This window comes from Anser brachyrhynchus, assembly GCF_964034855.1.
Source record: "Anser brachyrhynchus genome assembly, chromosome: 23".
Taxonomy (NCBI): domain Eukaryota; kingdom Metazoa; phylum Chordata; class Aves; order Anseriformes; family Anatidae; genus Anser; species Anser brachyrhynchus.
Genome location: NC_137716.1, coordinates 2,488,115 through 2,515,443, shown reverse-complemented (window position 1 = coordinate 2,515,443; position 27,329 = coordinate 2,488,115). Strand labels below are relative to the sequence as shown.

At 69.0% G+C, this 27,329-nt stretch overlaps 1 protein-coding gene across 2 annotated transcripts; it reads right to left on the bottom strand.

Annotated features, from left to right (window-relative positions):
• Window positions 1-2,957: 2,957 nt before the first annotated feature.
• On the bottom strand, window positions 2,958-26,250 carry ARID3A (AT-rich interaction domain 3A). 2 transcript variants are annotated; one of them, XM_080565800.1, is made up of 8 exons: window positions 25,708-26,250; window positions 24,695-25,037; window positions 6,733-6,805; window positions 5,058-5,241; window positions 4,728-4,975; window positions 3,923-4,219; window positions 3,739-3,828; window positions 2,958-3,620 (listed from the first exon to the last, which is right to left on the bottom strand). In XM_080565800.1, exons 1-8 carry the CDS (start codon window positions 26,112-26,114, stop codon window positions 3,403-3,405), a joined length of 1,860 nt encoding a protein of 619 aa, XP_080421926.1. In that variant the 5' UTR covers window positions 26,115-26,250; the 3' UTR covers window positions 2,958-3,402. The 2 variants fall into 2 exon arrangements, with proteins under 2 accessions (XP_080421926.1, XP_080421927.1); XM_080565801.1 differs by having other exon boundaries at window positions 3,923-4,162.
• Window positions 26,251-27,329: the final 1,079 nt, after the last annotated feature.

Here is a 27,329-nt window from a genome sequence, read left to right as displayed (position 1 = left end):
CACTATGGGCACCCTATGGATGCCCTATGGCTCTGCAGGCACCCCACAGGCACCCTATGGACACCCCTGGGACACCCTATGGACACCCCTGGGACTCCCTATGGACACCCCTGGGACACCCTGTGGACACCCCTAGGACTCCCTATAGCTGTATGGGCACCCCATGGCCCTACGGACACCCCCTGGGCACCCTATAGCCCTACAGGCACTCTACAGCTCTATGGGCACCCCATGGCCCTATGGACACCCCGAGCCTCTGTAGGCACCCCATAGCCCAGGGGCCACCCCACAGCTCTGTGGCCACCTCGTGGGCACCCCATGGCCCCCCGCAGCCCTGCGTGCCCCCCCAGCCCCCACGAGAAGTCAGAAACTCCAAACAACGGAACTTTTTTTTTTTTTTTTTTTAATATTTCATCAACTTTACAGGGTTACAATTGTCTTAAATATTCTGAAGTTTAAATACAATCTGTATAATAATGTTATTATAAAATGTAAACTTTCAGTGTTTTTATTTTATTTTATCTTTTTTAATAATCAAAAGTTTCAATACCTGAATGTTTGAAAAACTGAAATATTTCACCGGGGGCTCGGGACAGTGTGCCCGAGGCCGCCGCTCTCAGAGGTAGAATGTGGTTTTTATTCTTTTTTCTTTTTTTTGTCTTTTGTGTGTTTTTTTTTTTTCATTTTTTACCTGAGTTAAGATATGCCCGCTGGATAAATGCGTCTGCAGCTGTGTCCATTCCTTTTTCTTTTCAAACCCCAGAGAAACAGATTTTTTTTAATCGATATGCAAGAAGAAAATAAAGGGGAAGGTGATATGCGCTCTCTCTCTCAAAAAAAAAGGGGGGGGTTAAAAATAATTAAAAAAAAAAAAAACAAAACCAGAAAAAACAGTGACTGTACAAATGCAAAACTCACTAAAGCTCTAAACCGCCCGGCCACAAGGAGACCCCGCGGCCGCCCGCTTCCCGGGGTTTCCGGGGACTTGGGCTGGATCCTAAAAGCAGCACAAGACGAGTGCCCCCCCCCCCCCCTCCCCCGGCACCCCTGGGGCGCTGCGAAGCCACCCGAGGGCATTTCCAGCATTTTTGGGGGGGTGCTCACAAGGCGGCTCCCTCCCTGCCAGCAAAAATGGGCTGGAAAACCCCAAATCCCCTGAGATCGCCGCGTCCCCGTCCCAAGCCGGGGCGGGGGGGCATCTGTGCTGCCGGGGGGGTCCGCGCGGGGCAGGGGGGCAAACCCTGTGCTCGCCGTCGAAACCTGAGGAATCGAGATACCGATTGGGGGGGGTCGGTATCAGGTCGCGATTGTGTCTCACGCAGATGTGCATGGCTTGGGCTAACGTTTTTTGGGGTAGGGCGGCCAGAAAATGTCGAAGGGAGGAGGAAAGCTGAAACCCGCACGGCTAAAGCAGAGCGAAGCTTAAAATAAACGCCCCGTGCTGGGGCTGGGGGGGACTTTGGGGGTCCCAAAGGACCGCGGAGTGTCCTTCGGGACCCGCAGAGCACCCCACGGCCCCACGAGCACCCCCGGGGCACGCCCTGGGAGAGCATCGCGTGGACGCCGCCCGCAACAGCACCCGGCCTTGCATCATGCACGGCCTCGGCGGGGAGCAGCGGCGTGCTGAGACGCAGCTCCGACGGGCGCCCGCAACGGCCCCGCCACGGCCACAGCCCGGAGCTGCACGGCCACGAAAACCATCCCGAGCAGCACCCGCAGGGGCGCCGCGCACCAACGTGGCCCGGGGCGGCGTCCGGAGCTGAGCCGGCACAAACGCCATCGGGACCAGCACCGTGCACCAACGCACGGCCCCTTGGCCTTGCTCTGAGGACATCGTCTCCGGGTTCCTGCTGGTTTAAGCGAGGGGGAGCGCCTCCGGACCGGGCGGGAGGCTGGGGACACCCGGGAGGGTGCTGGGGGCTCCCCGAGGTGCTGGGTGGCCACAGCTCGCCCCGCACGGCCCCCCCCCGAGCCGGTGCCTGGGGCACGGGGAGCAGCCGAGAAAACAGAATTCGGCCCCGGGGAGCCGCCGCGGCCCAGCCGCCGCCACCAGATTTTCCTGATTCCTCTGGCTGCGCTCCCCAGTATCACAAACAAAACGCCCGTCCCCAGTGCAAACAAAACCAGTTTGCTGCTTGAAGCGTGAATAACAGATCGGGTGTCACCTCGGCCTGGACCTGGCGGAGGGGGGGGAAAATGTGCCCAAACTGGATCTGCACAGTAGTATCGCCTTACAGGGGAGGGGGGGGGACAGAAAACAGCGACCTGACAACGCAGCCCGGCTCCGGGCAGAGCGACGGGCACCAAATGGGGAAATCGGGGGGAACGCCGGGGACCGGGCCCGTGCTGACGGCCTGGTCCTGGCCACCCCGAGTCCGCCCGCCCCGGCCGCTGCGGGAGCCCCCGGTTGTCCCCGAGCGCCGCTCCCCTCCCAGCACCGTGCCCGCCGCCCCAAGCGCTGGTGCCGGGCCGGGTGCGCTGGGGCCGCGGGTTCCCATCCGAGTCCATTTTCTCCACCGAGAACTCAACGCAACAAGCTGAAAGCATGCAGCACGCGGCCGTCCCCGGGGGGGTCCCACCGCACGGGGCCGGGCTCCTCGCCCTGCTCGGTGCCTGCCTCGGGCACGGGGTGGGGGCAGCCGGGGGGCGCGGGCAGGTGGTGGGCGCCCGCTCCCCGCAGCCCTGCAGCGGCGGACGGAGCCCCCCGGCCCCGCGCGGAGCCCGCGGCGTTCCCCGGGCGAGGAGCGCGGCTCAGCACGGACATGGCTCGCCCCGGGAGGAAAAGAAAAAGGAGGTTACAAGGTTCCCCAGCTCCTGCTTCCCTGATGAATGCTAATATATATCATTTGCATGTTAAAGTTTGATTCTTTTTTCTTCTTTTTAGAGAATAAAATAGAAGCTATTTACAACAAAACGATCAAACAACAACCTCTTAAGATCCCATATAGTGAGTGTAGTTCTCAAAATAAAGGGGGAAGAAAAAGGATCTAAATGAATAAAATATCTCCCGATTTCCAATTTTTTTTTTTTATCTTTTTTTTTTTTTCCTTTAAAGAGTGCCAGGAGGTTTCATTAAAGCTCGCGTTGGCAGGCGTCTGGACGTCTGTCTGGAGGTAACACGAGTTAAAAAATAATAATAATAATAATAAATGTACAGTGCAAAGTGTGATGTGTGTGAGGTAAACAGGTCTGGGCCGACCGCGCGCCGCTCGGAGCGCTCGGGGACCGCGGTGGCTCCGAGCCCAGGCAGCCTTTAATGAAACCCCCGGGGCTGAAGCTTCCTCCCCTCCCTCGCCAGCAGCGCCGCGAGCCCCCCGGCCTGCCGCGGCGGTGGCGGGCACGCTCTGCCCCCGTCACCTCTGTTGGCTTTGGCGAGAGGCGACGCCGGGGGCGGCGGGGGCGTTAAGGCGAAGCGTTGTTGGAGGTAGAGCTGGGGGGGGGCACGGCCAGAGCGGCCGGGGCGGCGGGGGGGACGCTGCCCCCGCCGCCCCCCGCCCCGCCGCCGCCGTTCCCGCTGCCGCGGCTGCCGCCGCCGTTGCTGCCGTTGCCTTTGCTGTAGGCGGAGGAGGAGGAGGAGGAGGAGGAGGAGGAAGGGCCGGGCGTCTGGGCAAACAGCACACCTGCGGGGGGAGAGCAGGGCTGAGCGGGGGGCACCCCGTGTCCCGGCACCGTCCGCTGGTGAAAATGGGACAACCTCCCCCAAAGGGGACCCCGCACGCTGCCCCGTCCCCTCCCTACCTGTGTAGACGATACCGTTGATCTCAACCGACATGCTGATGCTGTTGGTGCCGTTGCTGCTCAGGCTGCCGGAGGAGTCCTGGCGGTTCTCTGCCGCGGGGAGAGCGGAGGTGAGGGACCCCGCCGGGACGCGCCGCGCGCCCCCCAGCCCAGCCCCGCGCCCGCACCGCGCGGCCGCACTGACCTGGCGAGCGCGTGCCCTGGCTGTTGATGCGGATGCTCATGGGCAGCTGGGCCGTCATGGCCAGGAGGTTCTGCTGCAGCGCCCGCTGCATCAGCCGCTGCTGCTCGTCCGTCACCAGCGCCATCTTCTTCTCCGGGGGCTCCCCGGACTCCAGCTTCTCCCGCAGCTGCTCCAGAGCCACGGCTTGGGCGGCCGCCGCCACCTGCACGGCCGCAGCCTGCGCTGCCACCACCGGGTGCCCTGCCAGGGACACCGGGAGCCGGCTGGGCATGGAGATGGGGATGGGTGCGTCCTCCTCTGCGGGGCAGAGCGCGGGGTCAGGGACATGGCGCGGTGTCTGCGGCGTCCCCAGCTCCCGGACGCTGCCACGGGGCCCCCCCACAACCTCTCCATGTGTGCACCAGGAGCCCAGCACCTCGCCCCCAGTAAGGACAGGGACAGGGTGACCCCAACCCCGAACACTGGGGTGGCTGGGGATGGGAGGACGGACGGAGAGCAGCCCTGCGGAGAAGTGCTTGGGGTACTGGATGGGCTCTGGGCTGCCTGATGCAGCGAGGGCTGTTGGAGAGAGGGCTGGACTTGATCTTTAAAGGTCCCTTCCAACCCACACCGTTCTGTGATTCTGTGCAATGGGCGCCAGGGTCCCCATCCCGCCCCAGAACAAGCCCTGGTGTGGCCGTGCCACCAAGGGAACCCCAGGTTATTTGGGGCTTGGGGAGGGGACCGGAATGGAGCCATGGGGTGCCCGAGGCGTGCCGGCCCCCGGTGCTTGGCTCAGCCCGTTTCGGGGTGCTGGGTGCTTTACCTTTCTTGATCTTCTGGACGGGCGCGATGGAGCCGCCGTTGGTGGCCGAGGCCAGTCCCAGGGCCGGCACCGGCAGCTTGGGCGAGGAGAGGAGGCCGTGGGTGCCGCCGGGCGAGTAGGTGAAGAGCGAGCTGCCGAAGCCCTGCCGGCGGCCCTCCCGCCGGTTGCTGTCGATGGCCGCCTGCAGCTCGTTGGGGTTGCTCAGCCCCCGCTTCTCACATTCGTAGGGGTACAGGTACTTCATGTACCTGCCGGCGGAAAGGCGCCGTGAGGCGGTGGCGGGCGCCCCGGCGCGTCCCCGTCCCCACCCCGCGTCCCCCCGGTGCTCACTGGGTGCGGAGCGTGAAGGCAGCGCTGGTGATGGAGGTGGGCAGGTTGAGCCCCTTGGTGATCTCTCGCCACAGCTTCTTGTTGATGACCTCCACCAGGCCGCCCTTCTCCGTCACCAGCATGTAGAGCATGTACAGGTCCAGCACCTGCTTGGCCATGATGGGGATCCGGTTGACGGGGGTCCCTGGGGAGGGGGAGAGGACAGGCTCGGGTCGTGCCGGGGCCAAGCCCGGCGGGCGGCCACCAGCGCCCCGCAGCTACCGGTGAGGGGGGAGCTGGGGGCCACAGGGGGACGGGGGCACTCAGGGAAGGTCGGGGCTTCTGCAGCTGCCCTTCCCCTGCACCCCATTTTCCTCTGCAAGCCCCCCCCTTCATCGCACCTCGCTCGACACCGGCCCCACACAGGGAGGAAAACGAAACTCGGAGATGTCAGCCCAGCCGCCCGAGCGGGGCCGGCCGCGGTTTGCCGCGCGGCGCCCAGCGACAGCGGTTATTTATAACGCGAGGGTCGCGCCGTGCCTGCGCCGCGCACGCACGCGGGGGGGCTCCCCCGTCCCGCACAAGAGGGGGTGCAGAGCCCCCAGTCACAGCCAGACGCCTGAGCATTGGGGAGGACCCCAAAAATCACCCGGATCCAGGCCGGAAGGGGCTGGGGGGGCTCCCTGGGGGGGTGGGAGCCAACCCGGCGGTGCCTGGGGGCTGCCCCTGCCTGTGCGCCTGCACGCACACACACGCATGCACACGCACATGCATGCACAGGCATGCACACACACACCCATGCACACGCACACACGCATGCACCCCCCGCCCTGTGCTTCCCTAAGCGCCTCTTTGCCCCAAGTCCCAGTGCACCCATGCACCAGTGTTCCCAGTGCCAGACCCTGGCTGTGCCGGCGGTGAGCGGTGGCCCCTGCCCGGGCACCGTCTGGCCGCACCGTGCCGTGCCGTGCGGTGCCGTGCCGTGCCGCACACACCACACCGCGCTCCCTCCACAGCGGGGCCAGCGGGCGGCTCTCCCCGGCGCGGTGCCGGGAGGTGGCAGCAGCTGACGTGGCCTCTCGCGGCACCGCCGGCACCGGGCTGGGCTCCTCGCCCCGAGCCGCCAGGCAGTGCTGCGGCCCCTCCGCCGCCCCCTTCCCCAAACACCCCCGGGGAGGGTCTCAGCTGCCAGCACCCCCTGAAGCTGCCCCCCGCCAGGATGCAGCGAGACGTCCTGGGGACCTGGCATGAGCCAAAACCGACACGGACATCCTCATTTTGATACCGCAGCCCAACATTTTCCAGACGCGGCCGGTGACTTGGATGCCCCCCTCGGCCCCAAAAGCGGAGCCAGGTTTGGATGGCGGCTGCTCTGGACCTGCCAGAACCCCGGGATGGGGCGGCGGGGTGGGGTGGGGGGGCAGGCAGGGGGCGAACCCCCAGGGCCAAGCTGCCCAGGGAGGGACAGAGCCCGGTGGCAGCGCGGCACTGACAAAACCAGCCTGGAGGGGCCAGCGCCAGGGAATGGCTGCGCCGAGCTCGTGGCGCAGATTCCAGCGGAGCAGGTTTGACCCCGGTTTGCAAAGAGGTTAAAAATTAACTACCCGTCTGGCCAGAGCATTAACCTTGGGTTCCAATGACATGCGAGGAAATAAAACCCAGGGACAGAGCGGGGCAGGCGCGGGGGGGGGCTCACCTCGCTTCTGCATGAAGCTGAAGAGGTCGTCCAGGAACTCCTTCCTCCTGGGGTCGCCGTCCAGCTCGTACAGCTGCACAACGAGAGGAGAAAACCGCTCACGCCTCCGCCGGCAGCCCCCACCCGTCTCCCAGGACCCAAGGAACCCCCCGGCGGCCCCCGAGCCCCGCGGGGCAGCGGGCAGGTCTGCGGTCACGGCGTGCCGGAGAGCGAGGGGCAGCCGTGCCCGGCGGGACCGAAAGCAGGCACGTGATGCCCTGACCCCGATCCCCCCAGAGCACCGAGGTCGGGGATGTCGAAGCCCATGAGGGACCGGGGGCAGCTCCCTCAGCTCCTGGGGAGTGCCAGGCAGCTCTGTGGAGCTCCACGGCATCGCGGGGGTCCGGAGCGTGGAGCTGTTGGGTCCCAATATCCCTGCGGCTCGGGGCAGGCGTGCCCCCAGCCTCCGGCATCGTGCCCCCGGCATCCCGCGGAGCCACCGGGGGTGGCAGGGGCCAGGCCGCTGGGAGCAGGGGGAGCCCCGCTGCAGCACGGCCTTCACCTGCCGCGACCCGGCCTTGTCACCGCGCCAAGGCGCCTCCTGCGGGCCTGCGGCCACGTGGAGGCTTTGGCAGGCGGCTCCCAGGTGGCAGAAGCGAGGGCGGCCCCTCGTCGGGTGCCCGAATTCCCAGGAAACCGGATTCAGTGGGAGCTGAGCGCAGTGACGGAAGGAGGCTTTCGAGGAGCCCAGCCCTGCACACATGCTCTGCTGCAGGAACGGTGGCGCTGCGGACACCGCAGGAGCCCAGCCAGGGCACACAGGAGCCCTGGGGACGCCTGGCTGGGGGCGTGCGGCGCCTCGGTGCTCGTGCTGACACCTGCGAGAAGCTGCCCCCACTGCAAAGAGCCGTGCTCGGGGTGCGCACAGTGCAGCAGAGCACGGGGCCACCGCTGGCCTCGGTGGCCGCGCCGCCACCACAGCCCCGCCGCGCTCCACAGCCAGGGCGCGGGCGAGCGGAGGCGTTTGCCTTGCTTAGATCCTGGCCCCGAAACCACGGCGCTGCCCCGAACCTCGCCCGGAGGCTGAGCAGCTCCGACGCCGAGAATGCTGCAATCGGCCCTCGGCTCCTCCCGGGAACGCAGATCCCGGGTATTTTTAGCACCCGGCGCGCTCCTGGCGCGGAGTGGGGCAACACCTCGGTGCGATCCCTCCTCCGCACCTGCACAGCCCGAGGGAGCCAGCGCCGGGTCGGCAGCGAGCTCGTGTGCCAGGGCGCACGCCTGTGCCACGCTGCGAGACTGCGTGCGACCGTGCCTGCCGCGGTGTGCTCGGGGAGTCCGGGGCCCGAACACCAAAACCAAGGGCTGTGAGGAGGCGAGGAGGACCCGGGACCCGCACCCCAGGATGGGGACTTGGAGCCGCTCCGTGCCCTCCCGGCTGCTCGCCGCTCGGCTCTGGCACGTGCCGCCTTCCAGAGCTCGCTCCCGCTTTGCAAAGCAACAAATCTGCCTCGGGAGCCCGGTGCTGAGAGCGGCTTCGTGCCTGCCGGGGGGAGGCCGTGGGGCTGGCAACCCCTCCTCCTGCGAAAGCATTTCCCGTCCTGGCCCCCGCGCTGCCCGAGGAGCAAACCCGACAAGATTGATGTCTCATCGCACCCTGCGCGGGGTCTCAGCCGCACACAACTGGGAAATGTTTTCATAAGCCAGGACAGGAAGATCTATGCACAGACGCTCCTCCAGCGCCCATTTATGCTGGGGCCAGCTTTTGTCTTGGGACCCCACCCTTTGTTTGACAGCCCGACACATTCCTGCCCTGATTTATGGCAGCGAGAGCTGCCGGCCCGCCGAGCGCATCGCGCCCTCCGCACGCACGCTGCGCGGGCTCTGCCGCTCCCCGCAGCCGGGAGCCGTACCCCAGCCGCACAGAACCCCCCCCCCCCCCCGAGCACGGGAAGCATCTGGTGGCAGAGAGGGGGCTCCATGGGGGGACACCGGGTGGTGGCCATGCAGGGGGCTCCCAGCTCCTCCGGGTGCCCCGGGGCCGTGCAGACGTGGCCGAGGACGCAGCAGGGAGGACGCCGCAGCCCCCAGCCCCCCCGTGCCGAGCCGCGCTCGCTTTTCTCATTGACGGTTTTGAGCAACTGCCAGCGGGGCCGCGGGCGGCGGGGAGGGGGCTATAAATACGAACACGTCACCCCGCAGGCACGCACCGCGGGGCCGTGCACCGCACGCCCGCACACGGCCGCGTTTACCGGGGGACCGATCCGCCCCCCCAGCGGGCATGCCTGGCACGCGGACCCGGCAGCACCGAGCGGCGGGGTGCGGTGCGACCCCCCCAAACCCCCCCAGAGGGTGCCCGCGGGGCTGAATTCCTCGCCCGCCGGCGTCGATCAAAGGGATCAATGAGGCCGAGCCGATAACAGGGAAGGGCGCTACAGGAAAGCCATAAACCCGCAGTTCCCCTGGAAACCTTGCAAAAGCTCGCCCGGCCCCTGAGCAAACAGCCGGGGAGAGGTCAGGAGCTGTCGTTACCGCTGACCCCTTCTGAGCCCCCCCTCGGCCCCCCCAGCGCCCGCTGCCCCCGCGGCAGGAGAGGGGTGGCGATGCCGCGTGGGGCCCCGGGTGCCCCGTGGGTGCCGCGGTCCCCACGGGAGTGCCGGGAGCCGAGCTCCCAAGGCAGGGGGAGCAGAGCAGAGCCCCCCAGCAGGGCAGGGGCAGCTCCCGGCGGCGTGCGGGATGCAGCCGGTGCAGCTTTTTGGCAGAGGGCTGCTCCCGACCAGCTGAGGGCTGCTGGGCCCCTGCCAATCCAGCCTCCCCCGTTTCCTGCAGCGGCTCGGAAAGCCGCACGCGGAGGGAGGGTTTCCCCCGCGCTGCTGCCGAGCGCCTCGAGCCCACGGCAGCACCGCGCTGGGCGAGCCCCAAGCCGGCCCCGTGCCCCCTGTCCCCTGCTAACGGGGCCGGGCAATGGGACGGGAGCTGGGACGGGAGCTGGACCAGAGGGTGCCGCATGCCAGGAGCCGGCACTGCCGCACTGTGACCAGGATGCCGCGGCCACCGACGTCCCCGGCACGGACGGCTGCGGTGAGCTCAGGGCACGGCATCGCTCCTCGTTTTGCCCTCCCCGGCTGCCCTGCGGAAACGAGGAGGCTGAAGCCATGGGGAGGCCGGGAGCAGCACCGGGGGTGCTGCCGGCTCCTGCCTCCTCCTGCGCCCGCAGAGTCCCGCTGCCAGAAAGACCTCGGTGCTTGGCTCAGGACCTGCCCCGCTTCTGCTTCCGCACCCGACGTGCTGCAGGGAGGGTGCCCAGGGGGTGCACGCCCCCCCCAGACCCGGCACTGCCACCCGGACACCCCAACCCTGCCCTGCCGTGCCCCAGGACCGCGGGGACCCCGAGCCCATGGGGACCCCCCGAGCCTGCGGGGTTGCAGCAGCCCGGAGCCCCCCCCGCTCCCGCTCCCGCTCCCGCATTTCAGACAAAGGAGCGGGGAGGAGGTGGGACGGGGAGGCAGCAGAGGCTTTCTCAGCCGAGCCAGCTGATTAAATACAAACCCAAGGAGGGAGAAAAGCGTCGCTGAGCGGAGGGGAGGTGGGGGGGGGGGGCTGGGAAAACATCGCCCTGGTGCTCGGCTCTGCCGGAGCGGGGGAGGAAAAAGGGAAACGCAAAGGAACAAAAGTGCCAGGAAGGAGCCGCGGCGGGCGGGAGCGCTGCGAGCAGCCGTGCAGGCAGGGCCCGGGGCCGGCTCCGACACCGCGTGGTGGCCGTGCCCGCGGGGCTGCCACCAGCACCCGGTGCCCCCGGTGCAGCACCGGCACCGGACCCGGCGCCTGCAGCACGGCCAGCTCAGAGCACCACCGGCGTGGCGTGAGGGTCACGAGCGGCCTATTAACCTGCAGGGCTCTAAAAATTGATTAGCCATTTATTAAAACATCGGCTCATTCAATTTTTATAAGGACAGCTCTTAAATAAAGTTTCTCGGCGCCTCTCACCGGGCTGCTAGGGCTGAGAGGGATGCGTGGGTGGAAATCTGCATCCGGGGCTGGGAAGAGACAAGCACTGCCCCTCTGCCCTCCCACTCCGGACGGGGGCCTGGCGCTGCCTGGTGCGGCTCCCCGGCCCCCTCCCAGCCCCACAGGGGCCAGGAAACCACCCCGCAGCCCCTGCGGGGCTTCGGCAGCGGCTGGGGTCCTGCAGGGACCTTCCCCGCACCCTGGGCATCGCCCCCCGGCCAGGTGCACCGGGGCAGGGGTTCAATCCCGAAGGAAATGTTGGACATACGCATTTAAGAGGATGAAAGAAAATTAACCGTCAGCTGAGGAAAACGTGCATCTGCTCAGCCGCGGGGGATTAGTGGCAGCGGGGCGGGCTGCCCGGCCGCGGGCGCCGATCGTTGCACGCACCTTTGATCCGCGGGCTCCCGGCGGGGAAAGTGCTGCTGGGGGCGAGCTCTGGGTGTTCCCGTGCCCGGCGTTCCCATGCTGAAATCCGACGGCTGAGCAGGTGCTCGGCCCGGATTTTCACCCCAAATCCTGGGTCAAAGCTGCAGGGGACGTCTGGGCACCATCTGGAGCATGCTGCTCCGAGCCCTGGTGCCCCTTGGTGCAGCATTTTGGGGCCTGGGGCAGCCGCACTGGGGACTTTCCCTCTGCTCCCCCAGCCCGAGCAGCCCTGCATGCCCTCTGCCAGCGGGGGGTCCCCCAGCACCCCCAGCGACGCCGCAGGACAAAGGGTGCTTGGCAAACGGCTGCTTGGGGCTACTGGCGAGGTGTCGACAGCACCATGGAAGCCACGGCTCTGAGACGTGCCCGTGTGCGTGCCACAGGTGGGTGGCACGGGGGGGACGGGGCCGCCGGGTCCCCAGCACGCCCTCGGCTTCCTGGGGTCTCCTCTGGCACACGGGTGGCCAGGCTCGTCCCCGAGGACAGGAGAGCGTCCCAAAGGTGCCCTGCGCCGGCTGCCCCATGCCCCCAGGCAGCACCTGGGAGCTGCCCGGCTCCCCTGTGCCACCCGGGCACCGGCTGGGACGTGGAAAGGGACAGAAATCCCCGGCCCCCTCGCAGGATTCCCGTGCGTTGACGGCACCCCGGTTTTGCCGGCCGCCTCTGGCAACGCGCACCCGTCCCCTCCTCGTGCCGCGGGGCCGCGGCCCAGCCTCGCATGCGGCGATCAGAGCTCAAAATAAAAACTGAGGAACCGAAACTCGTTCTCGTTTCAGCAGCGTGCGAAACCACGCAGCAGGCGGCCGGGCACGGCGCGGGCTGGACCGAGACCAGCAGGTGCCGAGCCGCGGTGCGTGCCAGCCCCCGGCCCCGAGCACGGCGCGGGGCCGAGCCGGGGACACGCGGCGGCCGACGGCGGGGCCAGGAGCGGGGGCGGCGGAGGCACCAGGAAACGCAGCCCGGGCGCAGCAGCGTGTGTGCAGTTCGGTTTACACGGCGTAACGAGGGAGGCTGCACGGAGGTGGAAATAACTTAATCTGTAAACCAGCTGCCCCGACGATATCCTCTTAGAGCGGGGCCGCCCCCGGGACACCCGGCTCAGGGTGGCCGAGGAGGGGGACAGAGGAGGAGGGCGCCCACGCCGGGGCTTGTCCAGCCCAGGAGCAATGCCCGGTGGCACCATCATCGCCGTTGGCACCGGGGGACCGTCCGTCCGGGCTCCCCGGCAGCGCCGCGCTCCCGGCCGAGGTGCCGGACACCCGCATCCGGAGGGTCCCTACGGGAGCGAAGGAGGGAGCAGAGGCAGGAGGGGGGCGCAGCCGAGCCCCCGGCAGGCTCCCAGCCCGGCGTTTGGTGTGGATGGCCGGCTCAGCCGTTCAAACCAGATTACGTGAAAATCCCAGCCCGTTGACTTTAAAAGGGCTTGCGGGACGGCGGCCCCTCGGCAATGCCAGGAATGCCGGCCAGCGGCGGCGGCACGGGAGCGCCGCGGGATGCGCCGGGGTCTGCTGAGATAACGAATGAGCCGAGCAGCCGCCCCGCGAGCTGCCAGCACCGGGGGCAATTAAAGCCAGGAGGGAAAGAGACCCTGGGAGGCTGCGGTCTAACGAGGCTCCCACGTAACGAGGCTCCTGCAGCGTGGAGGAGCCAGGCGGGTCCTCGCCTGCCGCCGCGGTGCTGCCGTCTGAGCTGCAAGCACCGTGGCCCGCTGCAGTGCCGCAGTTCTGGGTTTCCAGGCCCTGGGGAACAATTGCCAAGGCTTTTTTCTCACCGCCAGGAAGGCTCGGCGCTCACCGCTTTCCTCCTTTCTCTTGCACGCCTGCCTGGGACGTGCGAGCCGTGCGCCGGGTGGGTGGAAGGCCCCCTCAAGACCCCCCCCCAGTCCCAAGGACGGGTAAACCCTGTCAGCAACAGGCAGACCTCCTGCAGGCGCTAAAATGCTTGGGATTGCCACGTTTAGGGATTAAAAAAAAAAAAAAAACACAAAAAAAACAATAAAGCAAGGTGCTGGAGCTTCCGGAGAGCAGAGGGACACCCGGGCCGGCCGGCACCCGCACAGCGCAGCAGGTCGCGGAGCACTCTGAGCTGTGTTTCGGCACGGCCGCCGTGACCGAGGGGCTGCTCTCTGCCCTTCTTCTCCCCCGGGGCCGCGGCTCCTTTGTCCTGCTGACAGCGGAGGGGCGAAGCAGGGGCGGGCAGCCCGCGAGGCCAGAAGTTATTTAACGAAGAATAAACAAGCGGACGGTGCTTTCCCTGCTCCTCCCGGCCCGGGGCGCGTGCGCAGCCCCCAGCCCGCACCCACGCCGTCGCCCCGATGCCCCCCCGGCCCCCACCACGCTCAAGCTGCCACCGTCCCGCTGCAAAGCGCCGGCACCGTGCCGCTCGCGCTGGGGCCCGGATTCGGGGTGCGGAGGGTGGAGGGGGGGGGGGGGGGTTGATTTCTTTAGAAAAAGAAAGTAATTTGTAAAAACTAGACTGGAGGGTTGGTTACGAGCCCTGAGATGACACGTTTCGGATGATGCTGCTCGAACGCGGTTTCCCGTAAAGCCGTGACCCGCTCGCGGCTTTGGGGCACCCGGTGCCAGCAGCACCATCACCGCGGGGTCTGGGGTCCGCAGGAGTGCCCCGGTCGAGGCGAGCGCAGCCCTGCGGGGACGGCGGCACCACCGGCGCGACCCCCCCGGCTCGGCGGGCGTGGGGCTGCCGGGGGGGGGCCGCGGAAGGGGCCACCCGCCCAGCAGCTGTGCCGGGGTATCAGGTTCGTATCGGCCAGACCGCGTGATGCGCGGGGCCGATTCCCTTTCCACCCCCGGCCCCCCCCAGCAGCCGAAGGGCGAACGTCCCCGTCCCCGATCCCGCGGGCAGATAAAGAGCTCGGCTTAGGGACGGGGTCACCTCCCGCTGGAGGGGCTGCCCCCGGCCCTGCCCTGCGCGCGTGCCCCTAATCCCCCGGCAGCCCCTCGGGGGCACGTGGCACCCCCGCCAGTGCCGAGCCCCCTCCCCAAAAGTGGGGTTCGGTGGAGCCGGGAATCAGCAGAGGGGCGGGGGGGCTCCCCACGAGCAGGGGCCGGGGCAGCCTCTCCGGCAGCAGCGAGGGCGCGCGGGCGGCCGTGCCGCAGGGAGCCCGCTGACCGGCCCGGCCGGATTCCTGCCGCCTGAGCTCAGCGTGGCGGGGCGCAGGGGGGCGGCGCGGGCGCTCCCCGTCCCCGGGGGCAGCCGGGCGAGGGCCCCTTTCCGGAGGGGGAGCCTGGGTACGTTTGCTGGGAGAGGTTTACAGGGTCGTCGGTGCCGCGCTTCCCGTCGGCTCTATTGTTCCCTCCGGTTCCCAGCATTGTCCCCTCCGCAGGTCGGCCACCTCCCGCACCGGGGGGACGTGGCCCCGCCGCAGGTGCCTGTCCCCCACCGGTCCCCTTCTCGGGCCTGGGAGGAGCTGGGGGCTGCAGGACCCGGCAGGTGGCAGGCCCTGGGGACCCCCTCAGAGGTGTCACTGCTCCTGCACCACGGGGATAATTTCCCAATTTCCCGATTTCCTCAAAGGACTGGGCTGCCCCCGCCCCCCGAGGCCACCGGCACCTGTGAAAACCCCAAGCGCCACCACAGCCACATCCCCCCCCCCGGTACCTCGCAGCATCCGCACCGAGCCCGGCCACAGCCACGTGCTGAAGCCCTCCCGCTGCGGCACACCAAAGCCATGCCCCGGGGCACCTCGCGTGGCACCGTCCCCCTCCTGGTCCCGCAGGGACGAAGGAGCCCATCACAACGTCCCCAGCTGAGCCACCCGGCACCCCTCGCCCTCCCAGGCCAGCACCCTGGTGGGACGGGGGTCCTGGCCCCCTCTGGCGCTGCTCCCCCGGGGCCATGCAGGGCCAGCAGCGCTGTCCCTGCCACTTGGCACCGCGCGGGGACGCGCCCTGGACCCCCTGCCTTGTGCCACCGGCCAAGGGACGCGGGCCGGTGTCAGCGCCGACAATGCGGGCGTCACCGGGAAGCAGAGGGAGATGCTGAAAGGGCGAATTAGTCGCCGTTTAACCTCCCTGACCCCCCATTGTCCGCCCCGTGTCGGCCGCCCGCCCCGCCATGCTGCAGGGCCGATCCTGCCCGGTCCCAGCGCCGCGCTGCGAAGGCACCCGGGGCGCGCGCGGCCGAAAGGCGCGGAGCAGGCGAGCGCCCGCCCCACGACCGATCGGCTCAGCCGGTTCTGTCGGCTTAAGTGGCAGGGAGGGGAGAGGGAGCAGAAGGAAAAACCTGCTGCGGGTCCGCCTGCTCGGAACAAAACCCTTGGGCCACCCCGAGGGGCCCGAGCCGCTCCCGGGGGCACGCGGAGGACGCCCTGCACAGGCTCGGGGCGCTCAGCATCACCAGCGCGCCGGAGCAGCCCGAAGCCGGGCCCAGACCCAGCTCCGGTTTCGAGGACGGTTGGCTGGCTCGCTGCTTTTTTTCCCCTTTTTGCAAAGGAGGAAGTGAATTCTGCTGCAATCGCGTTTTGAACAACTATTTCGGACAAAGCCGCTGCAGGCAGCTCGCGGGGCTCTGGCTCAAATGAAAAGCAGAGAGGGGTTTTTGGCTGAACGCAAACACCCAGGCGTTGCATGGCGTGCCGACTGGTCACCGCAGAGCCGGGACCGAGCTTCCCTGGAGTCCCCACTGCCCCCCCTCCAGCGGCATGGGGGGTCCGAGCCCCTCTCCTTCCTGTGCGGGGGGGGCTAGCCCAGCCCTGTCAGCACCCCACATGCCCACTCCCCGTTTTGGGGCCAGTTCCTCTCTTTTAAGCCAAAAGCTGCCAGCCAGGAAAGGTCGTTTGGAAGTCAGCTCCCACCAGCAGCGCCACGGCTGCCTGCAGCCCTTCGCCACGTATGTGTTTGTGCATGCCCTTGACACATGCTCTCTATCACACCTGACCCTGTGCAAATATTAATTCAGTGGAGTCAGTAAGTATTGGGAAAGCTCGTCCGAGGCAGCAACACCCATGCACCCGGCGCGCACGGCTCGGGCACGGCACCGGCCAGGGATCCGGCACCGGAGCAGCAGAGCCGGGGCGGTCCAAGGGGCACCACCGGCTGTACCCAAACCTCGTGGGATCGGGGCAGCCTTCCCCGGGGTTTTTGGGGGGGATTAAAGCCTAATAGGAACGGCAGGCTGGGGCCGGCGGGCAGGGACCCATCTCCTGGGGAGGGCGTGGGCAGGGTGCGGGCAGGGTGCATGAGCAGGGCACGCGGGCAGGGCGTACGGGCAGGGCGTGCGGGCAGGGCGTGCGGGCAGGGAACACAAGCAGTGCGTACAGGCAGGGAACGCAGGCAGGGAACGCAGGCAGGGAACGCAGGCAGGGCGCGCAGCTTCAGCACCTGCGCAGGCAGAGGCGAGAAGGGGCAGGAGCGCGGCTGAATTAGCCGTTGTAGGCAAGCCGGGGTTTAAATTCCACCATATGTAAATGATCGTCTTAGAAAGGAGATCATTGTAAGCCAAAGCAGATGAGTCACCCAGGGTTTCCACTCTCAGCCCGGCAGGGCCGGGGATTTGTGTAATTGCAAATCTGTTCCTGAAATGCGAGGCCCCGCGCCTCCGTCCCGGGCGGGCGCTGCCGCGCTGCTGAGCCATCCCCACCGCCGCCACGGGGCCGGGGGCTCCTGCCCGGTCCCGCCACCCCCGGCCCTGCCAGCCCCGCGGTCCCTGGCGGAGGTCCAGCCGCCGCAGATGGTTTTTGATGGGCAGCCAGCTGTGGGCCGTCAGCCCTGGGAACCATCACCGCAAATCTGCTCAGGCGCGCGGGGGAACCTCAGCGGGGAGGGGGCAAGGCAGCGGGCACCGCTCCGGCCCCTGCGCCCACGGCTGGCGTGAGGCGGGCACAGCGCCGGGACGGGCTCGCTCCGGGCAACGCCGCACGTGATGGAGGGTGGGATGCTCGGACGGGGGGAAACTGAGGCAGGAGGCAAAGCCCCTCACCGGAAGGATTTCCAGCAGGTGCCTGCGCTGTTGGCTGTGCCTGCACCGCGCTGACTGCCCGTGGGGCCGGGGTGCCCTTCCCCAGCTCCCGTCCCCCTCCCTGGAGCGCCTGTGGGGCTGGGGGGGGGGGGGGGGGGATCAGCAGGGCCCCCCCTCCCCGGGGAGCCAGGTCCCTGCCTCCGAGCAGCCACGACAAAGGCAGGATTATCATCAGCTCCACTTTACAGACAAGAGACCCAGGCGCGGGGAGATTAAGTGACTTATTCCGAGGGTCACGGAGGGGGTCAGGAGCTGCGCCCACGGCTCCCGGCGCGGCGGCCGCGCGGGCAGGTGCCTTATCAGGGCCGCGCACGCGGGGAGCGGCCCCTGCCCCCCCCCAAGGGCCCCACGCCCCCCACCCTGCGATTGCGGCACGTCCGGCCGGCCCCAAAGGCAGCCTCGCGTTTCTCCTGCGGTTTCGGCCAGAAATAGGGCGATGGAGCAACGCTGCGCCCTTGCCCAACTGCTCCGCTCCAGGCGCGACTGTTTGCTTTGCTGACAAAGGCCTTGCTCTATTCTCTGCAACATTTTTTTTTTTTCTTTTAAATAAACCCTTATTCCTGTTGGTTCAGCTGTGCCGGAGCCGTGGGGCGGCTGCCTCCTCTGCAGCCCTGTGAATCAGCCCCGGGGCTCCCAGGGAGGGGGGATGCCAGCAGGCGATGCGGGGGTGCCTCGGGTGACTGGGGAGCCCCCCCAGCAGAGCCTGGGGGTGCCGGGGGGATGGCTCACCCAGGATCAGCCGCGTGGAGCTGTGGCCCTGGGACTGCCCCTGCTCCATCCCCAGCTCCTGGCACCGAGGAGAAGCGTCCCCTCTTTCCCCAGCCCGCTTCCCACGCTGGGTTTCCATTTTGGTGGAAAAACCAGGACCGGGACCCCAGGAGCTCGGCCCCACCGAAGGCAGCACCCGCGCGGCCGGAGGGCAAGGACCCCGCGGCCGGGACGCCCGGAGGCACTTGGTGCCTGAGCCGCTCTCGCCGAGGAGAAGTCCCTGACCTCCGGCCGGGATCGGGGGATTACGGCCGCGGGAAGGCTCCCCGAGCCGATTACCGGGCCGGATCCCTCCCCAGGAACACCCTTCAGCGGGCAGCAAGGAGCGGGGCGAGCGCTCCGCCGAGGGCACGGGCCGGGGGCTGCCCAGCTCCCCCCACACCCCGTGGGTTGGCAGCTCCCCGCTTCGTGGCCAACAAAAACCCGCCGGGGAGCACAACCCCGTGCCTCTCACAACTCATCCACGTGCAATTCAGCTCCCACCCCAGCACCCAGCGCCCGCTCCCGGTGCCTCTCCCAGCCACCCCCCGCTGCTGTGCCCCCCCCCCCCGTTTCCTCCTCGCCCCCGTTATCAGCCTGCGGCCGGCCAGGCCCTGCAATCGCCCTCCTCCGGGCACCGAACCGCCTGGGGCCGGGGCCCCCGCCTGACGCAGGAGCGGCCGCGTTATCTGCCCGAGCCCCCCGCCGCGGGCACGCACGTGGGAGGGGGCGGCGGCGGCACTGGGGGGGGGGGGGGTCCGGGAGCACCCGGCCCCGGGGACGAGGCGCCCCTTTCCCAGGAAGAGGCCCCTTCTCCCTCCCCGGGGGCGGCTCATCCGCTCGGCTCGCTAATGCAATAAAGCCCCGATCAATATTTTAAAGAAAGTAAATGGACCCTGCCGCCGCCATTAGGAGCGGCACGGCCCCCCCCGCCCCGCTCGGAGCCCCCCGGGGGGGCAGGTCGGGCCCTGGCCCCCCCACGGTGTCCCCCGGCAGGGAGCGGCGGTGCCGGTATCACTTCTGCTGCACTGACGCGCGGGGAAGGCCCCCGGCGCCCGGCAGAGTTCACATTTCGCAGCTTGCCCTTTCCTTCCAGCTGATGAAAATCAAGATTTGGGGTTTTGGTTTTTTTTTTGCTAGCCCCCCCACTTGGCCCAGGAGGCGAACCCCACGCCTGCAGCCCCCGGCAGGGGTCTGGGGAGGACGGAGCCGGCCGAGGTGGGGCTGTGGGGGCTTTTACCAGGGAAGTGACAGCAGAAGAAACCCCAGGACACCGGGGCTGGAGGCCTTCGCCACGAGCACGCGCTACACGAGGGGATGGCGCTCTGTGTTTTAAGCTGAAGTCGGGATTTTTGCACGCTCTCAGGACCCCAGCCCCGAGCACCGGCCACATCCCGGGGGCTGCGCGGCAGAAACAGCCCCGGCCCCCCCAGAAACCACCAGCAGCGCCCCTCCCGAACAGACGGCGTCCGAGCAGCACGGGGAGGACCCGGCTGCGTTCAAAGGGGGCCTTTGAGCGAGAAATCACCATTTCCTCTGCCTCCTCAGCCCCTCTCGCTTTTCCCCCCCCCCCTTTCAGTTTTAATTGCTGGCTGAGTCATGTGAGCAGCATGAAACCATGGAGGCACCTGCCCCCAGGGCCGCGGCCCCAGCGCCGGGCGGACGGGCAGGCGGGAGGACGGACGGACGGGCGGACGGATGGCTGTCCCCGCTCCGAGGCTCGCTGTCCCCCCGCCACACGCCTTTCCCGGGGCGAACCCCTGGCAGGGGGCTGGCAGCTTTCGGAGAGGACCCGGCGCGATTTCCCAGCTCGCTGCAACGCCCGTGTCGCAACTCCCCGGCTTCCTCGGGCCGCCTGCAATTACCCCGCCATTGACTGGATTGCCCCATCATTTAGAGGAAAATAAAAAAGCCCCGTCTCCCAGAAAAAGGCCGGCTTGTTTTTCCTGCGAGCTAATGGCAGCCCGCGCGAAGGGCGCCGTCTAGACTTGCCCATAAAGCGCAGGGAGCGGGACGGGGCCGGACGCTGGCGCGCGAGCCCCTGCGCAGGGGTTACCGAGTTGCTTTCGTTTTGCCTTTTCTTTTTTTTTTTTTTTCTCTAACCGTTGCACTTTGAAACCCCGTATCTCGGGCGAGCTCTGCTCAGCAGCAGATAAGGGCTGAGGTTTTCGTCCCCCACGTGCCACCAGCGAGTTTGAGCCATCCCAATTTGGAACATCTTCAGAAACCTCCCGCCCCCCCAAAAGTACCAGCACCTCACCGCAAGCCGAGCCTTCCCCCCCCCTCGGTCTTTTTAAAGCTTCTTTCAAACAGGAACAGAGCCGCGGGAAGTCGAGCACCAGCCTGCAGCACCCGAGCACGGCGCGGCCGACGCTCAGCGGCTGCAAGGCGAGGGAGCGCGGGGCGGCGGCACCAAGCCCCGCGGCACCGGGCACCCCCTGACGGCCCCTCTGCGGTGCCGGGCGAGCAGCAGGCAGCACGGCGACCCCATGAGTGTGCAAAGCACACCCCGCTCCTCATCCTCAGCGCCAGCGTCTCCCCCCGTCTCAGGCCACCAGCTCCGACACAGGCGCGCGAGCACCCCGAGGAGCAGGGCACCCCCGGGACCCCCGCGAGGTGATGGGGTGCACGTCCCCGGCTCGCTGCTGAATCAGCCCCGCGCTCCCCGCCCCCGGGATTAGGGCGAGCGAGGAGCCGGGCAGCAGCTGGCTTTCGCATTCAGCACAGGAAACTCCAGAAGGGGCAGGGACAGGAAACTCCGATGCCGTGGGCTGCGAGCGCGCCCCGGGTTGAGGCTCCTGGTATTAGTGGGGCGCACTCATCTCGCCATCCGAAACAGAAAGGTCAGGGGAGGGATTACCCGCGGGGCACGGTGCTGCCTGGCAGGGCCCTTCCTCCCGCAGCGTGCCCGGGCTCAGCACCGTGCCCGGGCCCAGCACTGTGCCTGATGCGTGCGAGTTTTTCCTCCGTGCAGCCCAGCGCCGGGCCGGCGTTACGCAGCACTCTGCCGCAGCAGCGCATGAGTTTTGGCAGGCGCTGAGCCTCTCGTGCTCAGCACCGTGTCAAAGCAGAGCCCAGCACCACCACGGCCAGCACCCGCGGTGTCACCTGGGCACGGGGACAGCCCCTGGGGGGCCGGGCAGGGGCTCACCCATCCCAGCTGCCTCCGTTTGGCATAACCCCCCGGCTCGAGGCGGGGAGCTCAGACACGCCGGCATCGCCCGGCCGCTCGCACCGGCACAGCCGCCAGCCCCGGGGTCCTGGCGTGCCTCTTGGGGCGAGATGAAAGAGACGGCGACCGTCACAAACCTCTTCCTTCCCCGGAGACGGACCGTGGCGGGGGCTCAGCCCCGCCGCAGGCTTTTCTAGGAAGGAAGAGGGAGGGAGGAGAAATAACGAGCGAGCGCCACGTCCCGCGCGCGGGGCCGGGAAGGGACGCACATGGCGGGTCGGGGCAGCTCCGTGCTTTCCTTGGGGCTGGGTAAAGGGCCCAGAAAGCCCAAAAGGCCCATGAACGGGGGATTCCCAGAGGATTGAGGACGCCCTGCCCCAAGCACCAGGTCTCGGTGTCCCTGTCCTGCAAAGGGGATTTCCCTCCGCAGGAACAGACGCAGCCCAATCCAGCCCGGCACGAGCGCAGCGCTACCCCAGCACGGGGGTGTGGAGGCTGAGCCCCCCCAGCCCCAGCCCCCCCACTGATGCCCCTTTTCCCCCCGCTGCGGATCCAGCGTGCCCTTTGGCAGCCCCCCCTGCCCCGCCGCGCCGGGGGCTCCTTTGTTCTGCTGCCAGCGCCCGGGTCAGCGGCGAGCTGACCTCTGCCTGCGCGGTGGCCGTCCCCGGGGACGGGGAGGTGCCACACAACAGCTTCCCAGCCCCGCGCCTCCGCTTCTCCCCTTTACACCACATTCCCTCCTCCGGGGCCTCCTGCAGCTTCCACACCGACTGACCGGAGCGCCTATTTGCAGGAATCTGCCCCAAAGCGGGCAATAAAGAACCCCCGCCGGGCTCGGGGCGCTGTGGGGCCGGGCAGAGTCCCCCAGGCCGTGCAGGGACCGGTGCCACGTCCTAGCAGAGCTGCCCTGGTGGGGCAGAGCACCACGGCACACGTCCCCAAAGAAAGCAGCGCCGGGGTGCCGAGGGGAGCCCCCTCTTCCCCTCCTCCCGCAAACGCGCGCAGCCCGGCCGCCTTCCTCGCCCCGCGGGGGGCACGGTTTGGCCGCCACGAGCACGAGGCCACACGCGAGCAGAGCGCGCCCTGCGAGAAGCTGGCCTGCAAGAAGAGAGGAACCCAGAAATAGCACCTTCCTCGAGCCGCGCTTCCCCGCCGCGGCAGGAAGGCCAGCGCCGCGCTCGTAGCCCTGCGCACGGAGCAGAGAAAACGCCCGGGGAAGGAGCGGAGCCCCGCGGCGCCTGCAGAGCCCTGGGGACTGCCCGAAGCACCAGAGCTCCCCTCGGCCCCCGCTCCATCAAACCCTACAGCACGCAGGGCTGCGGCGTGGCAGCCCCCCCAGCACTGGGGGGTTCCCCTGAAGCACTTTGGGGCTCGGTTAGAGCACGGCAGCGGCGTGCCGGGGGGTCGGGGGGGGGGGCGAGGAAGCCACGGCGCAGCCCCTGCCCCACGGAGCGCCCCTGCGGCGGCGGCAGCAGCGCGGCGGCGGGCGCATCCTGCCCGCGCTGTGTTTACATTCCTGCTGCTCCTTCCCAGCCCGTCAGCTGGGCTGGAGCGCGTTCAGAGGCACGCGCTGGAGGGCGGCCAGGAGGAGCTCCCGTCCAGGCGCCGCGCGAGCAACCCCTGGCCCCAATCCAGCGGCCGGGATCCAAGCGCCCGCGCGCTGACGTGCCGGGGAAGCCTCTCCCCGAGCGGGCGCTTTGCCTCCTCGCCTCCACCCGCGGAGGCAGAAGGCGCTTCCCCCCCACACCCCCGCCGGGTGCTTCCAACCATCAGTTGTCGTCGTGCCAGGCGCTGGAACAGGCGGCTTTCCCTGGGGTGCCCAGGGCACGGGCAGGGATGCTCGGCCCCTTTCACCCGCACGGTGTGGACGGGGCAGAGCCGCCTGCAGCCACCCGGAGCGGCCGCGCTCGCCGGGCACCGAGCCCCCAATTTCCCCGCAAGGTATCGAGGGGCTGGGAGCAGGACGTGGGCACTCGGGAGCCCGAGCTCCCAGGGAGATCGCAAGGGTCCGGGACACGCTCACACGGTGACAAACAGGAAGATCACAGCTGTGGTATCTAAAAGCCTTTTCACAGATAAAAAGATTACGTCCCCCACTCTCTAATTACAGGAAGTACAAAAGAGAGAAACCACAAGAAGACGATGCAGCGCCGGGAGGTGAGGATATGTGCGCACTCGAGACAGCACAGGAAAAGTTCGGTGTGTTTCTAAAACCCACACGTACGTTGTTAGAGCTACGGACGAGCCAGCAGAGCCGCTGAGAGCGCCGGGGCCGCCGAGCCTGGAGGAAAAGCGCAGACGGGGCCGAATCCTGCCCCTCGGCGCTGCTTCGCACCGCGGCACCGTCCCTCCAGGCTGGGGACGCAGGGCACCGAGGCGGCCATGACCCACGGTCCTCAGCGCGCTTGTGCCGTGCCCAAAGGTGCCAGGGGGGCTCTGCCGTGCCGGGGGCTCCCAGCACATCGTGGCTGGGGGGGGTCGGGCACAGGCACTCGCTCCTTCCTGGCACCGAGGGAGCCCCACGGCTCCCGTCCCATTGCACCCCGTCCACCCGGTGCCACCTCGGGGTGCCCAAACCCTGCAGCATCAGGAGGAGAGGGCGGCCCAGGGCACGCTCGGGGGGTTCCCCCCCCTGCCCCAGCACACGGCAAAATGCTCAAAAGCCCGGGCCGTATCCTGCCGAGGAGGCTGGGAGTTGTGCAACAGCCTCCAGCCCCGGCGGCCGTTTTCCTCCCCGCAGCAGGGAGGCGGGGGGACAGAAGCTCCCCTCCTTCCGAGGGTGGCCGCGCTCTCCGCACTCCCAGTGGCCCCAGCCCAGCCCGGCAGGGCCGCGCCGCCCACGCCCAGGCAAGCCCCTGGCAGCCCCCAGCCCCTTCCCTCGCCCCGAGCCGGGGAAGGGGCTGCGGCCACCGCACCCCTCCCAAAACGCCGGCCTCTCCATCTGGGTCCCATCTGCTGCTGTTTGCTCTCGCCCCCTCCCCCAGCCCTAAACTCAGATGTACTTAAACACACACATCAAAGGGCCGGGGCAGCCCCCGGGGAGCCCCGCTTTAAGCGCATTTCCTTCTATTAGCCCGGGTACCGCGGCCCCGCATCCCCAGCCCCACATCTCCAGCCGGGGGAAGGCCCCGGGAGAGCAGGGGGGCAGCGGGGCGCTTCCACTCCTCCACCGCATTTTGGAGGTGGCTCTGCTCCAACAGCACCCGCGCAGACCCGCTCTGCAGCCGGACAGGCGCGGGGGGGACCCACGGGTCCCCGCGCTGCGTTTCGGAAGGGGCTGGTGCTGATCCCGCTGCTCCGCGCCCCTCGGCGGGCTGGGTCAGCCCAGAGCTCGGCTCTGCGGGGCTGCAGCCCCCGGCCAGGCAGGAACGGCCCCGGCACATCAGAGCCCTGCCGAGAAGGGCCCTGAGAGCACGAAGAAACCCAAGAATCCCTTTGGACTCGCAGCCTCAGGGTGTTTTTTTCCTGCTGTTTTCAGCGAGAATCCTCCCAGGTCCCCACGGGGAGCCAAAGGGCTCAAACCCCGGGGGATCCTGGTGGTTTCTCGGCGGCAACGAAGGCAGCGCAAGGAGCGAGCTGTGGCGGTGGCACCCCCAGACACCCGCAGGGACGCGCGGCCCCCCGTCCCCGCGTCCCGGCGGCTCCCACCTGCTTGAACTGCTCCTCGTAGGTCCAGTCGCCGTGGTCGGGCGCCGGCTGCGGGAGCTGCGCGTGGCCCTGGGGGCCCAGTCCGGCGGGGAGCCGCTCCTGCCCGCCCGGCGGCCGCTGCGCCTCGCCCCGGCAGTGCTGCGGCGCCGGCGGCTTGCGGAGCAGCAGGGACCCGGGGCCCGTCCGCACCGCCTCCGCCGAGCTCAGCCCCTCCTCGCCCATGTCTTCCTCCTCTTCGTAGTCTTCCTCTTCCTCTTCTTCCTCCTCCTCCTCCTCCTCTTCTTCCTCCTCCTCTTCCTCACCCAGGTCCTCCTCGAAGTCCTCTTCATCCCATTTGCCCTTCCTGGAGCAGGGGAGAGGTTCGCTGAGCGCGCCCCGGGCTGCCAGCCGAGCCCTCTCCCACCTCCCCGCAGCGGCGGATGCCCCGCGGTGCCAGGAGGCCGGAGGACATTTCCACGAGCCTCCCCGTTTCCCGGCACCTCGCACTGTCCCTGCGCAGCATCTGGATGAGACCCGCAACCGCTCAGCCCCAGAGCCAGCCCCAAGCGCCAGCAGCGCCCTGCCTGTCCCCACGGGGTGCTCCCCGTGCTGGGGGGCGCAGGCAGAGCTCGGCCAGATGGCGCCGAGCCCGCTCCCTGCCCGGAGAGCTGGGAGGAGGCAGCCCGGCAGCCCTGCATTATTTAAACCAGGCCGGGATCCTCTGTCACAGCCCCATGTGGCTCCCCGGGCAGAGATGCAATTTTGCCCCACGCCAGCCCGCTGCGAGGAATCGGTGCGGCGGGGCGGGCAGCTCTGCCCCTCCGCCGCTGCCGCCCCGGGGCACTGGCCCGAGCAGGGAGAAAACGGCCAAATCCAGCGCGTGTCCCCAAAAGTACCGGCACGTCCCAGCCAGGGTCGGCGCCCTGGTGCTGCTGCCTGCCCCGCACGCCGACACCTCCCCAGACCCCAGGTTTGGGCTCCCCGCTCTCCAAAACCCGCTGTGGGGCCGTGCCGGCGCGCGCAGCCGTACTCACAGATCCTCCTCTTCCTCGGAGCCCATCTCCTGCTGGTAGCCGCCGTCCTCCTCCTCCTCCTCCTCCTCGCCGCGCTCCTCCTCCTCGGAGGCCTGGCTCTCCTCCGACAGCCCCGGGCTGGACGAGTGGCTGAGGCCGGCGGCGGCGGCCCGCATGGCGGCCAGGGCGGCCATCTGCGCCCGCTGGATGTGCGCGTTCTCGGGCTCCGCTCCTTCCTCCGAGGGGGCCGGGGCCGGGTCCGGGCCTCGGCCCCGGGCTGGGGTCTGCCCCGGTGCCGGCGGGGGCTGCGCCGGGGGGGGCGTGGAGCGCTGCTGCTGCTGCTGCTCCTGCTGCCGCGCTTCCAGCGCCTGCTGCAGCCGGGCGCGCTGCTGCCGCTGCAGGTTCTCCATCACCGCCTGCAGCTTCATGGCTCTGCCGGCGGGCGGCAGGTCCCCGGCGGGGCGGGGGGCGACGCCCTGGGGGCGCGGGGGGCAGCGCCCGGCAGGGTGCCGCGCTCCAGCGGGGCGGGAGGCCAAGGCGGGGGGCTCGGGGGCGGCAGCCCTGCGAGGGGGCTGCCGGGCCCCCGGGAGGGCACAGGGGAGCTCCGCGAGGCCGTCGGGACGCAACGCGCCCGCTGCGGCTGGGTCAGGGCGGGAGGACGCCCCCCCCGGCCCCCCCCCGGCTTCGCCCCGGCGTTCCCTTCGCTGCAGTGCTCCTGCCGCCGCCGGAGACGCGGGCTCGGGGACGCTGGGCCGTCTTCGGGGGCGCGGCGCCGAAGTCTCCGCGGGCTCAGCAGGCGGCCGCGGCCCGGCGCATCGCTCCGTCCTCGCCTTCCAGGCGCGTCCCGGGGGGCTGCGTGCAGCCGGCGGCCCCCCCTCGGCCGTGGCACGGGGCGGGCGTCCTAGCGCTGGGCCGGCTCAGGGCGCAGACCTGCACGGGGAGAAGCGCGGGAGAGGGTGAGCGGAGGGCGAGGAGGAAGGAGTTAAAGGCAGCCCGGGAGCCTCATTAATCTCCAGCTAATGAGATAGGGAGGCCGGGCCCCGCTGCTGCAGGGGGAAGGGGCCTGCCCGCCCCGATAGCCGCCGGCCCTCCAGGCGGCTCGGGACCAGCAGCCGCAGATAACGGGGCCCTGGGGCCGCGGGGGGGGCAGCGGCCCCCACGTCCCTCGCCCCGGGGACGCCGCGGACAGGCCGGCACCGTCCCCGGGGAGCCCCCCGGTCCCCAGGTGCCACGTGCGAGGGGCACCCAGGGCCCGCGCCGCGACCCCCGCCCGGGGGTCCCGCGGGGGCTCGATCCTGGGACCCCCGCTCTGCCCCGCCAGGTCCCGGTGCCACGGGGGTGGATGCGCCCCGGTGAGCCCCGTGCAGCCCCGGTGAGCCCTGCCCGGTGCCGTGCAGCCCCGTGCCGCAGCTCCGAGCTGCGCGTTGACGGGGACGGCGGCAGGGACGTGTGCGGGCCCAGGGGGGTCCCCACGGCCGCCCCTCCCGGGAGGGCCGCCCGCAAGGTCACCGGCTTGTCCCTCGCCCCGCCGCTAATGCCAGCCACAAAACCGGGGCCGCTCGGCCTGGCACCGGCCGACGGCAGCGGGAGCCGGGGCTCAGCCCGCAGCCCAGCCACCGGCAGCCCCCGGCCCGACCCTGCCC

What these genes read in the sequence shown, in the direction of transcription:
- ARID3A (XM_080565800.1), bottom strand. Translation starts at nt 26,114, where the DNA reads ATGAAGCTGCAGGCGGTGATGGAGAACCTGCAGCGGCAGCAGCGCGCC. An exon ending in ACGAGGAGCAGTTCAAGCAG is followed by an intron (nt 6,806 to 24,694) that starts GTGGGAGCCGCC and finishes CTCGTTGTGCAG; the next exon opens with CTGTACGAGCTGGACGGCGA. An exon ending in CCAGGGCACGCGCTCGCCAG is followed by an intron (nt 3,829 to 3,922) that starts GTCAGTGCGGCC and finishes TCCCCGCGGCAG; the next exon opens with AGAACCGCCAGGACTCCTCC.